The sequence below is a fragment of the Plasmopara halstedii genome (genome assembly GCF_900000015.1).
Source record: "Plasmopara halstedii genome assembly, contig: Scaffold_287, whole genome shotgun sequence".
Lineage (NCBI taxonomy): Eukaryota > Oomycota > Peronosporomycetes > Peronosporales > Peronosporaceae > Plasmopara > Plasmopara halstedii.
Window position 1 is genome coordinate 31,094 of NW_020187208.1, and position 15,707 is coordinate 46,800.

Genomic DNA, 15,707 nt, shown 5'->3' on the forward strand with positions numbered 1-15,707 from the left:
CCCGTAGCGACCGAGGAGTTAGAGCGAAGTGCTAACACTCAATAAATATTTTGCTCGAGTAACGCAGTACACGAAGTACCTCGAGTGGAATGATTTGGGGCCCACTAAATATGCTCACGGGGCTTTTCACGTTCCAGCGAGCTAGTGCCAAAGCAGCTAAAGCCGCATCGCGGTGACTTAAAGACCTCTTTTTTACGATATGTTCGTCCATAGTCGTGCAATTCTGAGGAATCGGTAATGGATATTAATATTAAACACTTGAGAATAATGTACAAGGGTATCCTTTTTGACGCCAGCGACGACCTTTTAATGAAATACTTCGTTGGAAACCATGGTCCACAGGCATTTATAGAAATTGGCAATCGAGAATTTGTCAGTGCCGCTATTCCAAATATTTTTAAGGATGTGATTTGGTCTGGACAACAATTTGCACGAAGATAGTGTAAAATAAACTCTTTTCGGGAACCGCAACATAACGTCGCTAATATCATCACATCAATATAAACTCAGACGAAAGTCAATTGTTCTACTGCAATAAGCTAAGCCTACGGTCCTTACGATAGAAAATTGCTGAAAACTAGATCGGAAAATACCATATATTAAGCAAATTAATTGCAGCTTTGTGCCCGCGCTTTTGCTCTTAAACAAGGGTTGCTTATTGACACCACAGCTCCACTGGGAGAAATGTGTGTGATACCCAAACTAGTTATTTATGACTCAGGCCACGCCATACCTAAGACTGTATAGTATACCTATTCAGCATTTCGTTACACCAACAGCATTCTGTGCTTTTAAGGTCCTCGCCTTCACCAATTTATCTCATTGCGCGTGAAATGGTACTCATCATCTTTGATGATTTCAACGGTCGCACATCGCACGCAGTTGCACGTCCCTTCTGAATCTATTAAAAATATTCTGGCTTCATAAAATCCAATGTTTTGATGCACACTGGGCTGTTAGCCCCGAGGCTGAGCTAAAAGTCTCTTAGGAAGCTGTCTCGCGCTTTTTCAATCAGGCTCTCGTTGCTCTCGATTTGGCTGAGATTAATTGCATCTGAAGCACTCGTAATGTCTTCACCTTCCGCGCCCCAATCGGCCCTCAAGTCACGAAAGTTGTGGTTTGCGCTCAGTTCGACACCAACCGCTCTTATAAAAGTGGTTATATGGAGTTTCCATACCATTGAAGATTAGTACCCTTTCTAGAATAGGGCCTGCCACCATCCTCGCTATGCGTCTGGGCAGAGTCCGCTTATTTTTCGCCCCCTTCATTGGTGGACAAGAACTTCGATCACACTCAGTAACTCTGTTAAGGAGGTTTGAATACCCGCGATTTTTGTCGCTTGAACAGTCTGGTAATGAAAATGCCATCTGAATCTAGTTCAATCCGAAGAACCTGATGCTCACAATCGGCGACTACGCCTGTTGTGCTTGTAGATCCTTGCTTAATGAAACGTTAGAGGTGTATTCTTAACGCATTTTATAGCTGGTGGTCGCCTATAAGCCAACGATTACAGGATTCGCGCCTTTGGCTGTTGATAACGATATTTTCTTGAGATCTTCTAATGCTTGAATTTTTGTCAAGAGCCCAGATACGAAAATTGTAACGGGGTTACACGTGCCCTTGTGAGAAAAGGGTAGGTCGCACAAAATTGTGCTACCGTACATAGGTGTGTATTTCATAGTTCGTGGGATAACGCAGTGTGGCTACACCGTAATAAAAAGCCACCGCGTGGCAGGATGCCAGTAGTAATGCATATTGCTGTATTCGTTAGGTTTTGCTTAATCAGACATTAGCGGCTCTGCCGCAACTAAACAATCAAATTCAGTTTCGATTTTGATCAGAAAGGTTGGTTTGCCTTGGTAAGGCTTTAGTACTTAGTAGTAGCGGGTTGCGACCCGCTACACTAGTACTGGTTCTTTGAAAGGACGCAAGATCGGTGACCTTAGCTTAGCTTCCTTTAAGCAAAGAGCTACGGCAGCCTCGCTGCAAAGCATGTAATCTTTCATCCTCATAACAGGGACACTTTTATTTTAACTCGGTCGTCAAAAATCGACCACTAAGTGGTCCAGACGCAACAGAATTATCGTGCATCTCGAAAGGATTAAGTCTTGACTCTTCCTCCTCGTAATCAGTGCACAGAAGACAGGCTAGCCGCTCGCCAAACTGCCACCGGAGAATTTCGGGTGCTGTCTACTGAGAGCCTCTTAAGTAACATGTACTTTTCCGCGCTGCAACCACTAAGTGTTCCAGACGCAGCTGGATTATCGTGCATCCGAACAGATTAAGCTAAATACAAAGACTTTGGCATTAAGACTAGCTGATAGTGGCATTACATGTATCTATTTTGATGTCTATGATAATAAAATGCATAACGTCCTTATAAATCTCTTATTAAAGGAGCTCCATCACCCTCATCCATACCGTACTGATCATGGGGTTATATCATGATACTCTACCTCGCTAATTCAATGCTTCGCTCTAGTCCTAGTGGCAACTGGGTAATGTGTGCGTTCACCATAGTAGGGCCGAATGATTAGCCCATCTTTCGTGCTTGATCAACCATTCTAGCTTGAGCTACGAAGTGATGGAACCCTACGCGTGACGTAAATGTGAGCTACGGTCATGATGCGTAGGGCTTAAAGTCCCATAAAGTCGCCAAGACCGACACCATCACTTCATATCTTGACGTCCTCCAGATTAATTCAGTTAGATTGCGTGCACCTTGTACTTGTTATCAGTAGCAATTAAGTAGGGTGGCACAAATGCCGAAGTCGTCGAAATTTTTTTTGGAAAAAGTTGAGAGCAAGACCTATTGCTTCGAAGCCATCGTTGAATATGTGGGCAACAGCTAATCACCTCCGATTTCACTTCTGTTTGCTCGCTCTCAGTCAAATCGTCACCACATTTTGCAGTGCGATTGCGTCATATCCTCTAATAAAGCTCGTAATATTTGAAGCTTGCACAAATATGTCTTGGGTTCCATTCACATCCGCTTGTCCTGTTCCTCATTTCTTCACAGGTCATCTCTATTCTAACGGTCGTAATATCCACAATTTCCATCAACATTCTAATGCTTGACAGGATTATATCGCCTCGGTTTCAAGATAAGGTTCTAACTGATAAAAATACACAGCGCTTAGTCAACATCATGGTTTTCTTGAGCACTGCCAAATCACCAACCTTGCTGGGTTAAATGAGGGAGCAGACCCTTACGGTAATAGCTTACGACAAGACTGGCCACCTTTTAACTCTTTGTAAGACTAATTACAAGTCCGGTTGTTCAAGCTTGTTGCTGTTGGAGCTTTCTCTGGCGTGATTTGGGTGACGAAGTCAGGTTCACAACATAGAAAAGTTTTTCCGACATGTGGTACGACCGTTTATCGCCATCATCATACACGACAAAGTGCTCATACGTATCCTCGTTAAATTCCTGTACAATGCCTTCGTACCACTTATCCTTTGCCCATTTTACTCGCACACGCTTGCCCACAAGTCGCTGCGGGTTGTCGTCACTATCATAAAAGGTCTCAACGACACCTTCCGGGTCTAAAATGCTGCGAATACGCGGTAATAGTTTTGTGATGGAGCGTTCAATCGCTTTGATGAGCCCTGAACTCGTTACACTCACGTTCACCCACGATGATGTACTGTTGGGTTTGATCAAAACAGTTTTACGTTGTTGCAGGTATCCCTCAGCACCGCAATGGGCTAGTAGCCACTTTTCCATCCACATGCAGCTTTGTCTATTAGAGCAAAGCCACTGTGTCACACCACTGTGACGTTTGGCAAGCCTTGTGAGCATGTCAAGGGATGTTTCGGTGGCCTTGTAGTAGCGTTGCTGCGATGCCATCACGGCAACGAGTTTGGTGAGTCCATCCGTGAGACGTTCTTCAGCAAGCGAGTCTCGGATCTTGAGTAGCGAATTTAACGTACGAAAATATGGCTTGACGTCATGATGATCCTCCACTTCGATACCATGCATGATTTTTTCCAAGAATGCCGCAGAAACACGCCGACTTTCCCAGCAGAGATGACATATAATTTGCTCCAATGGTTTTGTCTCCTTCGTGTAATGATTCGCCCTTTGAGTCAGCAGAGTAATGAAGCGCTCGTTCAAAAGCACATTGTGATCGGCTGGTGTAAGATCCACGGGTTCTTGCGCCATGTTGGTAGGCAGATTTAGATGGCTCGACTCAACATCCATTGCGGGAGGTACACTGCATCGAATGAGCACTGACAATAGCTTTAAAATCGTGACGCTTAGGTCAATGCGTTTAAGAATTTGCTTTGACTTATGCTTTCTCAGATGCGATTGAAGCAGAGGTTGCGTATTGCCAAGGCCAGTGAGTAGAGACACGATCGCACCCACCACGCTATTCACCACTAGAAACGACCCTTCGTTGCGCCCAGTCTGCACAAAATCGTACATCGTGAAAAAATACTGTCGATGGTGGTGAACAGGCACTGAGAGTAGTGCAGGCATGAGCTGGATGAGAAAAAACATGAACTCGAACGATGCAGGCAGTTTCTTATTCTGATCTTCCATTGACAAGCTTGATGTTCTATCGTGTGCGTCCCCTTCATATGGAGCATTCGACGTCGTTACTATTGCTTCCGAAATTACATTGGCCATCAATTCACGAACTTCTTGATTCTCATGAAAGATCAGCAGCTCAAGCAGTAGCGATTCGTTGGCTTCCATTATCGATAAAAACCAGCGACAGCCTTCAACGTCAGAATGGTAGAGAGACTGCAAAATCAAACGCCATTCCGTTAGCTTGATTACTTCTCCACCTTGCAACAACGTGCCCAACACAAATTTGGTCGCCACTTGCAAGGCCTCAAATTGAGCTTCTACTGGCTCAAAATGCGGCATCACAGCCATATTCTTTGCATTTTCAAATCCGACGAGGCAAGATCGCAGCAAGTGATATGTAAATTTTAGACATCGCTTATTGTACAGATATTTTTTTCGCCAGAAAAGGCGGTTTTCCATCGCAATAAGCTTACAGATCGGTTCTGGGGCGATTACTTGGGCCACACGACGCAATGCAGCCAGCTTTTCGGTCGCTCGTCGCTTCAGTCTTGAAAAGAATGCGACCACGAGAACAATGGTCGCAAAGCTAACGCACGAAACTTCCTCATTTTCTACCAGTCGTAGTGACGAAGTCACTCGGGCGTAGAAGAGCATAAAACTGCTGCGCTTCTTCATCTTTGCTGACGATGCAGCATCAGCTTCAGGTGATAAAACCTTGGTGGCTGAGTTCTGATGAGAATGTGCGGATTCTTCACCTCCAAAGCACTCTTCAGGAATCTGAGCTGGATCAAACGGTTTCACCAGCTTGTCGTTAAACTCATACCACAGATTCGTGTCCCGTGGGACTTGTTGATCGCGTAAAAAAGAATAATAATGTCCCGAATGAGCCGTTCCAAGGTGCACAACAGTTCCAACGAGTTCATATTGTGAGTACTCTGGAGCTGTCGTTCTTCTACAATCTGTGCTGTCAGAAGACGTACGCATACGGACATCGTGAGCAGCCGTTCCGTCATCAACGGATGATACTGATCTTCTCCTCTTTATTTGCTGACCTTCCTTGGTATATGGGTACATGTCCAACTCGGTAGGAAACTCGAATCGATCGTGAAGCTTAATTTGTTGCATTTTTTCAAAGTCAAATTCAAAGCGCTTTAGATGTATAATCAAATAGGCAGGCAGCTTTGAAATGGAAATTCGCTTGTGCGTATCCAGCGTCACTTTTGTTTCGTCTTTGCTATCATCAAAAGTACTGTTCTCTCCAATTTTCAGATCACAAGTGTGTTCCCATGTATAGCTTACCTTTTCACCTTGAACCCACCCCTCCAGCGATTCCTTTAAATTTTTACGATCGCGAACTGGCAAAGAAATGAAGTGGAATGGTTCAAAGCGCTCGCTATAACGATCACCTTCGGCAACAAGTTCATTGCTAAATTCCCCGCCAAAAAATGTATTCAGTATACTTTCGTCACTTGTAAGAAATTCCCCATTGTTGGCACTGCTGCCGTTCATTTCCGACTCAATTTGCTGGAAAAATGACGTTAAAAATTCGCTGGCATCTTGTTGAACATTTACATCCATCGTTTCTCCATCCCACGTCTTTATTGCACGAGTAAACGAGCGCGGATTGTAATAGGGCTTTGCGTTTCCCTCAAGATGTGCAAACAACGATTGAAGCTCAAATATAAGACTCTTCGTTTCACTGCCGCTTGCTTGTAGGCGCAGAATGTGTCGGCGAAAACGCGGCATCATGAAAAAACTCTGGATTGTTGAATTGAGGTAGCACGTACACCCAAGATTCTTGAGACCCACGTATTTTCCGCGCAATAGCAATTGGTCGTTAATAGACTTTGCACTCTTCCGTTTGAGTTTTGAAGCCGACGGTGTTGCGAGGGGATCAAGTGGACGGTCAAGAGTGTGCTGATTAGCCATCTGGGTCAACAGATAACGCAAGCCATCGGTATTATCGACTGAGAGCTCTTTGAGTAAGTCAAAAGCAATCTTTCGGCAAGAATCGCTGCGGCATTTCGGTTGCCGTAAATAATACTTGGACTTAGAGCACGCCTGACCATTAAAAAGCCCAACGTTACTCCCCTCGCTTTGGCTCTCATCACTCGTTTTCAAGTCAGATGTAGCAAATAGACACTCGTGGAACAGCTCATGAACAATCCCTTCTTCGTTATGAAGCGTTCGAGCAACAACCTCTCGCAAGCTGCGTCTACCAAATGGTATGGCGAGATTGCCATCTGCTAAAACTGCTGGGATTCGCTTTATGATAGAGAGCAGTGTTGACAGCTGCCCTTCAAGAAGCGCATCAGTGGTGGACAAACAAATTTGATTACTGGGTGTGAGTTTTGCCAACTCCAAATGCCTACTTTCTTTCATGATACTCGTAGAAGCAGTGAAAGCTGAAGCTTCATCGTTAATTTTAAACGCCTTAATTCGACCACACAAGATCTTACATGACGAGAGAATTGCGAAATTAGTAAGGTCCTCTGCGCTTGATACAAGCAATGTGAATATATGATAGTATTCCTCGTTAGTCACGGTCCCCGTGTACCCTCCAATAAGCTGCAGAAAGTAGTTGCAGCAAGCAAATCGATCTGCCCGGAGCTTATTTTGCACAGTTGACAAAGCAGCAATTGCGTTGGCGGCCTCCAACCGAACAGGCTTAAAGCGGCTCTCTACGAGGCAACGCAAAATGACGTCTCCATGATCCGGAGAAGTCTCCAAAAATGCTGATGCTCCTTGGTTCGCCGCCAGAGCACACGTAGCAATACAAGATAGCAGTCGTGTCATTAAGTAAGCATCACTCGGAATTTTGTCGATGTTGTCAGGGTCATCAACCTGAGGGCGAGTGTGCATCGTCAGAGCAAGTGGTTTCTCAAAATCCTTTGTATTTGCGTTAGACTTCTCATTCGATAACAAATTGGACGATGGGGCAATTCTGGACGCTTTGTCTACCGCCAGAATACTACTCAGCGTTTCTAGGAGCTGACGAATTAGCTGATGAAAATTTTGTTGGGGTAAGTCGTTTCTCACTTCCTCCAATTTAGATTTAATCAGAACGAAATGGCGAAGCAGTTTAAGAAGTTTAGATAAGCACATTTCATAAAGTGTTCCTTGGCCAAGCAGCTGACGCAAATTTGACGACAGCACAAATTGTTCGAGACGAGTCTGTCCGCCAAGTTCTATGAAAGACGCACTCCAGAAATTTGCAGTGCCAATTAAATCATCTGTTTCAGATTCACTAGTAAGGTTCGAAACTTTTTGATTTCCTTCTTCATCACTGTCTTGGCCATTGCATCTATCACTGCAGAGTGCAAATTTCTCCACAAGCTCAAGCTGATACAATAATTTTGGAGGACAATCAGATTCCAAAAGAGTTTTCCACTCGAACGAGGTCGGTTTCTTACGAAAAGACCCATCAATCGCGAGCACATTATTCAATGTACGCATTGCTTTTTCCATGGATTCATTAGTCGGGAGCAGCTTGAGTATCTTCCAAGCTTCTTCAGCAATGCCATCGTTATATGATAGGAGATTGAATAGGAGTGCTACCCATTTCTCGTTTCCTGAAATTTCGGTTTTGACTAAAAGCCAATCACTCTCTAAACAGCTATTGTTCCCACTTCCAATTGTATTTGTACCTGTAACTATACCTGCCGCAGCAGCAGCACTTGCGGCGCCGTGAAAGTCTAAGGTACTGCGACTAGCGTGCCCACTCGTATCGCTTTCCACTTTTGACAGAAGGATGGCCTCGACGTAGCTAATACGCTTGGCTTCGTTAGAAATAGCTGGTGATTTCTGCTTAATCGGCAGCGTTTCTGGATGCAAGCGAGAGGGCCGAACCGATTCATTGAAAATACGAGCTTTCTCGAGGGTGAATTTTCCATGTCCTTGTGCGGTCAATTTAACCTTTCCCGAGTTCACAATTCGAATTCGATCCGCAGGATGACCTGTATCCTTGGCAATTCGATCACGCAGCTCTGAAACTAGCGAGGTTCGTTTCAAATGATAGCGAAAAGGTGCGGCGACTCGACCCCCTTGCGTTCGCACGTGAACATTGAGTTCCTCTGGGCCATCAAAAGCCCCTTCTCCATTGGCACTACCGTGCGAGTGAATAACTGACTGATGAAGGAAAGTACTTAGTAGTACTGACAAACGAAGTACCACTAGTGGCTTGAAAAAACCATCCGTGGTCTGAACTTCCTGCTCTAATCTACGGAAGCACCTTTCCACAAAGTCTGTCCAGACCTCACGTCGTACAAGCTTTGAGCCGACGTGAAGGTGCAAATAAATTAGATAATTGCTCGCTTGCTGACTTACGATGTCACTCTTTGCTAGCAGAGCTACATCATAAAGTGTCTCTAGGCCTTCTAAATCCATGGCTTCTACGACAAAACCTCCGGATTCATTTGTGGTGTGCGACACTCTCCGCGAGGCAGCCAAGGAAATACGCTTTGTACTTGTGTTGACAAATCGAAACAAGCGCTCTAGTGCCCAAAACGATTCCTCACCCATCGTCTGCACGTCTAAACAAAACTGAGAAGCACCTATCTCTTTATTTGTCCCTGCGTCTGGCTTGGTCAAAGATCGAAAAACTTCACATACCACAGTTTCAGCTAAACCTGCATGACCAGAATACGCTCGGTGAACAAAGTTGTTAGGATCAGGAAGGACAGATGTGAACCATGCAAAAAAAACTTTGTGTTCTTCCGTGGTGCTATCCGGGGCATTAAAACAACTCCACAAAATGCCAACTGCCTCATAAGATAGATTTAAGTCGGAATTGGTCACGATGTAACCAAGGAATTTCAAACGCATCATGATGGCATCCAATAAAGACTGTTGGGATCGGCTCTCAGACTGAGCGACGCAGCTCGTGATTGCGTTAACGACTACAGACACGATATTGTGTGCAGTGTTTAATTTCTCCAAAAGATTGCTCGAGGTTGTAGGAAGCGAGTTTACATTTACCAATGAAGTAGCCAATGAGGACCCGCCGCCGTAGCCTCTCACAATTAGCTCAATCAATCTCATGGACGTTTCCACCAGCGTTCCGCACTCGATGTTCTGTGCACATCTGCGAAGATAATCACCCAATAATTGCTGCTGCTCTACACCCGATGGTGATGATAAATGACCAGAGGAAATCCACAACTTTTGCACAAAATTTAACGAGTCAGCGAGAGCTATCTCAACGCCAGCACGCATCGATTCACGAATACTATTTTCACCAGACGCTTCAGTCTGAGTTATTGCATTCCAGTACAGAGTGCAACATAAGCTCACCACCTTATTTAGGACTTCGACATCTTTTTGAGCACTGAAGCTCTGTTTGTTTCTCGAGCCAGACGCAGCAGTGACAAGTGCTGTTAGCGACAGCTTTGATCCACCCGTCTCCATATCAACAACGAGCTTAGAGGCGATCATTATCACGCGTTTAATAAAGTCGACAATGAGTTCATCATAGTCGCTCACAGCAACTTGCGTCAAAAGTATCACGACAACATCCACCATCTCTGCTGAAAGTACACCACAAAGAGTAATAAGCATGTCAAATACTGCTTTTCTGCCAGAGCTAAGTTGACTTAAAGCTGTTTTCCACATAAGCACAATATGCCCCTCCGTTAACAGACCATGGGCCGCTACAAAGGTAAATATTCTTTTAGAGCGCTTCAGGATTTCTAAATGTGTACCCTCTTGGAGAGCGTATTTTGCACAACATTCTCGGTCTCCCAGGATTATCTCCAAGAAATCAGATGATACCAACCATTCCACGATGTACTTCGAGCGTAACCACGTTGTCATAGGCTCGTTATCCAAATTCAACAAAGAAGTACTCGTGCTGAAGGCTGACAATGTACTTGAGGCTGGTGCACGTCGCGAATTTAAGCTTGCCTTTTTCTGACTAGTATCCCTTCGTTGCGCCATCAAAATCAATTCGTTTATACGTGAAATACTCAGCAATCGTCGCGACAGATAAGGACAGCAAATAAATTTTTTCGAAAGATCCAAATGAAAAATTTCGATCGCCTCCGCAAATTCCAATTCACGAGTCAAATCCATGATACCCAATGCGCTCGAATCGTCGATATCTGGCCTGGTGCGGCAACTTCCAAGCAATAATCCATCGCGACAAAGGAGATCCAGAGCGCCCACAATGCGATCGATAATCCCATCGTCGTTTTTAAGCTCGTCTTCAGTCATGCGCCGCAGCCGCGAAAAAGTAGCAATCCAGAATTCGCGAAAAAAATCTTCTGATTGCGCTTCAGTCGTCGATTGTTGACGAATCGAAGCCGAGTTGCGGCGCTGCTTGTGCTGTATAAGGCATGGTTTTGCTGTGTTAAAAATTGTGCAGTACAGCAAGACCTCAGTGAGCGCAATGTTGTCACTCGCAAGGCGTTCTAAAATTAGTTGAAAGCCTCCCGCTTGAATGAACAGATCGACATTGTCAATAAAGTATAATGATCGACAGGGATTGCGTGAAGGTATCGCCGCCAACGCATCAGGAGTAAGTAAATATGACGTATAAACCAAACGTTGGTACTTAGTCGCCGAGTAATTTCCTGGGTACTTGACATAATAAAACATGCAAGAGCTATGGCCATTAAGAATCATTCGCAATAAGGATAGCATCAACTCCATCACACTGTCCGCATCATTGCCAAGCATACAAGCAATGACGTTTTTCAGCACGTGCTGATGAAATGCATTCATCTCTTCTGTAAGATCACTCGACAAAAACGTACACAGCAGCGACTTTTCAACAAATGGTATAAGATTTTGCTGCAAATACGTTTTCTGCTTGTCTCGGTCGTAGAAATATTTGTCAAAGTGTTCGCGAGCTTGTTGTAAGTCTTTCAAAGTAGCGCTCCACAAACTACCTTGCTTCCTTGGATACGGATAGGCTGGAGACATGTATATGTTTGTATGGGTACCCAGCTTAGCAACCCGATTTCGATACGTTGAGCGTGATAAATATTCATTACGTCCTTTATTCCACGTCGGAATATGCGCGCGTATCTCTGATACTGAGTGCTGCAGAATCTGGGCCACGCTCCACTTATTGGACGACAGGTCTTTGATGTCGATCCAGTTGCCCACTTTTTGGTTTACAATAGACCAAGTAGAGCTTGATAAATCTTCACTACTAAGTCTCTGAAAGCACAGGTACGTCCGCATCTCCTCTGTCATCAACAATCATTGGCATTAATCACTGCAACAATTAATATAGTGTTTTTTCTGCTTACTTCCTACGTCATCAACGCTGAGGAGCGGTTCGTCGAGACTTTCGAAGAGTTTTGGGACATCTTTAAGATCTCTTACCACCCGTATCTCTTTGAGAGGCATGACCTCGGTTTTCTGTTCTGAGAATGACGTACGAGGTTGAAACTGCGAGGTCCGGAACCATAGATAGCGGCCTTTTTGGCGGTCCACTGCCTTGTCCAGCTTCACCCACGTATCATCATCACCACAAGGCAAATTCTCATCCCCAAAGCACAAGTTCATGATTGCAAGCGGGGCGGAGTCAGATTCTAAGGTGGGCTCCGCCTCAGTAGATAGTTTATACCAAAGATACGTGTGCGGCGCCACCTCAGCGGCCACGCCTTCGGCTGTCGTAACCCGATGAAATCCGCCACCTGCAGCAAGTGCGTTTCCGTACGTCACTTCCAGTTCAGCTACGAACTCGTAATGCATGCTTACGATCCGCGCAAACCCAGACGCGTTCAATGCGGAATTCTCGTATAATAAATAGCTTTTGAGTTACTCAGGTAAACTTCATATTTTTACACAGTGACTAGAATAAAATCGGTCTAATTATTAGAACGGTTAATCCATGTGATATATTGTGCTCGACACAGATGTTTAATAAAAGAAAAAAGAAGAACATCAACAAATTTCCGCAAAACAGAAGAACTTTGCTGAGAACTGTATTATCGCAAAATTGCGGTGACTAGGCCGCGTAGTAAATTTTGTTGTGCTGAATGAAGTCAGGCTTTTTAATGAAATGCTATAAATCGATATAGCAGCGCTGAAGATTAATAGCCGGAGTCATATTTTGCCTGATGAAGCTAAGGAAATCTTAGTGAACGTCAATTCGCGGTGTCTGGCTTAAAGGGATGTATACCGAGATTTTGCTGAGTAAGCTATCGTGATATTTGTCTTTCTAGCATGCATTTCGAGCTGCGTGCTATTTTCGTAACGCCACACCCCGCTGATGGTTAATATTCAGCAAGTGTGACCAGTTCACACGAAGGCGTATCTTTAACCTCGTTTGTCCATTTGTTTAGTTGCACAGCGTTGCCCACCTACCAACATCTAACTAGCGGATGTATGTAGCCGCACTATTACCAACTACTTGTTCGTCCTTGTGTTCATATGCCTATATGGAGCTCGTATTGATTACAAGTACTTGGGAAAAGGTGCAACAACATTTCTGTGCACCTTACTTAAATCTTTTGTGGCTCTTAGATTCCGCGTTAACAAGCACACAGATGATGAGTGCTAAGGTCGTTCATACAATGTGAAATTTTAGACCCTCTCCAGCGCCCAGTACTTTACACTTGCGCAGAATAATGATTGACATATTTAGGATTAAAGGGGTATACAGATTATATAAGATTTACTATCATGCTTTTTCACGTCTTTTTGGATCCAATTTCGTACCTCATACTTCACCACGGTACTTCGGAATTTCGCCTCGAGTCGGATGAACCCAGTACACTCTTTTCTGTGAATCCTATTGTGATCACAAACCATCAGCATAGTTCCAAAACTACTTCAGTGCGAATATGACGAGTGTAGTCTACGCCAAAACAATCCTTGTTAACCTCTTGCTTCAGTTCATGGCTTGACAAGCCGCAAAAAGGACGCAGTCCCTTAGACTGGCGTCATTAAAGTCCTATTTAATAATAAAGGTGAGGCAATCTTCGGTACGTCAAATGAGCCACCGAGTCCCGACATGCCACCGTTTTTCATCTAAAGACTCAATGTCTTGCCGCTCCTTATCAATTGGGAATTCCTTGACGCTTGAATGCTCACACCCACCTCCACGTGAGCTGTGCTCACAGTTCCCGTTCTCGAAGCGGTGAACTGTAAAATGACCCACTACGGGACTGGCTTCCATCACCACTGCACTAGACTCAGCTCAACGAGCCCGAATTACTTGTCGGCATACACAGCGAGCATAAATGAAGGTGCTTACAGCGATGTCATATCGTGTCTATTGCTTTGCAAGGAAAAGTCAATGCAAGGATCTTCAGATCTGAATGTCGCTAAATGCTTAACTTTGCGAAGCTCAAGGCATGACGTCAGGGTTGAGGTGGACACTCGCATTTGCCTTTAGTTCATCTGACAACAGCTCGTTCATATCCAGAACCACGCCGCAGCAAGGCCGGGATCCACTAGCTAATGGGAAGCGAGTTGCGTCGCACAACGCTGCTACCACCAGGGAATAGCGACAGCAAAAAGTTTGCTGGATTTTAAATGTTTAAAAATAAGCGCAATCTTGAAGGAGCCGGCTGCTAAATAGTTGGACCTCGCAGAGGGAGTGTAGGGATTGCACCGAGATAGCTTTGACTGAACGGTTTTGCGCTGACGACGCACCAAGGTTAGGTTTATGCGCTTCACCTAGGAGCGAAACCAAAAATCTTTCAAATGACTTTGTGTTTCTTTGATATATTAGATCGTAAACGTGGCGACATACTGCCCTACAGTGTAATTACCGTGGTATTGTTTGAGAATGGAACACGAGTTGCTCGACTTTTTGTCCTTGGGACAACTGGAGTCGAATGTATTTAGCTGAATGCGGTCCGATAGCCCACTTGGTGGTCTACAGCTACGATAGAGGCCCGAACCAGTCGACGATGGGAGTGCGAGTTGTTTTTACGGTAAAGTTGCTTATGTTAAGTTTTCAGCCATTTATGGAGGAATGGAAAGAAAGCATTACGAGAGTCTGCACAGCAACAAGTTCCCTGGGTTGCTCTTTATCTTGAATTATATTTCAAGCAGAGTTTTAATTAGACTAATCATAATCAATTTAAATTTGTTGTTCGACTATCAATAAAAAAAATATATGCTTCGCGCTATGTGAAGCTATCAGCACACGCGTCTGAAGGTCATCTACATTCCATCGTTCTTATGGATCCAATGTTTTCATACATCTGAGTCCTGCAATTTTGTCCAAACGTTTAATGTTTACGTTCCCTCTATAACGGCTAGACAACACTGACGTCCATACTCTTTGCTATTTGGCACAAGTACCCACTGCGTTTGGATTTATTGACCACCCATTGCACCAACAAAGCCTTTTCGTACGAGCGTACTCGCAGCGCGAGTATCCACTCTTAGATATCATCAAACGAATCAGTCAACCTTAAAAGACGCAGATCATTAAGTCATTCTCGGCGATCAGGCCAATGTGATCTCCAATGGAAATGGTCATGCCGACTTTCCGAGTTCTGACTCGACACCTTTGCTCTAACCAAAAGACATACGGCAGAGCCGTTGAATAAGGAAAAGCGTACGTTGTGCTTCGCGTCATGACAGCCTAAATCACGCACTCCGTGCTCACTGATTGGAGTAAAAAGGGTACGACACTCCGCCGCATAAACCAGAACAATCACCAGTTGTGGTTCTGGCTTAGGGAGCGCTGCTTATCCATCTTTAAGTGCAAGAGACGCGACGCCTTTGTCGACTCGACCATGTCGTATTGATAGATATAACTGTCTTTTATGTTGCTCGTCGCGCTGGAGCGGAGCCTCAAATGGCAATATGTGTGGGTTTCTGCTAAGCTAGAGAGCAAAACAAGGGCCCGAAATTCGCTTTCCAAACGTTTTCTGGTCACACAGATCAGCACTTCTCAGCAGTGATGGCAATAGCATTAGCAATGCTAGGTAAATGCTAATGCTAGGGCAGGCTATGCTAGGCTAGGCTAAGGCTAATGCTAGGACCCAGACCTCTAGCATAGCATAGCCTAGCCTAGCCCGCTCATGCCAAATGCTATAGCATGCTAATAGCATGCAAATATCCTTTTACAGGGGTACATCACAATGATGGGTACATTGGTCCCCGCGGAATGCATCTTTTCGGATGCCGTGGAGATCATTCCGAAGAAGCGGAGTCGCCTAGGTGCGGACGTTAGCGAGGCATGCCAGGTGACGAAGCG

General features: G+C 44.7%; 3 protein-coding genes across 3 annotated transcripts; all 3 read right to left on the reverse strand.

Moving 5' to 3' along the window:
- Positions 1-31: 31 nt before the first annotated feature.
- Positions 32-333, reverse strand: PHALS_04900 (uncharacterized protein; the record flags this gene model as incomplete). Its single annotated transcript, XM_024722608.1, has 2 exons — positions 32-223; positions 319-333. The coding sequence occupies 2 exons, from the start codon at positions 331-333 to the stop codon at positions 32-34; spliced, it is 207 nt and encodes a 68-aa protein (XP_024573667.1).
- Positions 334-3,280: 2,947 nt separating this feature from the next.
- PHALS_04901 (ubiquitin domain containing protein) lies at positions 3,281-12,238 on the reverse strand (the record flags this gene model as incomplete). Its single annotated transcript, XM_024722609.1, has 2 exons — positions 3,281-11,727; positions 11,791-12,238. 2 exons carry the CDS (start codon positions 12,236-12,238, stop codon positions 3,281-3,283), a joined length of 8,895 nt encoding a protein of 2,964 aa, XP_024573668.1.
- Positions 12,239-13,208: 970 nt separating this feature from the next.
- Positions 13,209-13,667, reverse strand: PHALS_04902 (uncharacterized protein; the record flags this gene model as incomplete). Its single annotated transcript, XM_024722610.1, has 3 exons — positions 13,209-13,280; positions 13,321-13,425; positions 13,503-13,667. 3 exons carry the CDS (start codon positions 13,665-13,667, stop codon positions 13,209-13,211), a joined length of 342 nt encoding a protein of 113 aa, XP_024573669.1.
- Positions 13,668-15,707: the final 2,040 nt, after the last annotated feature.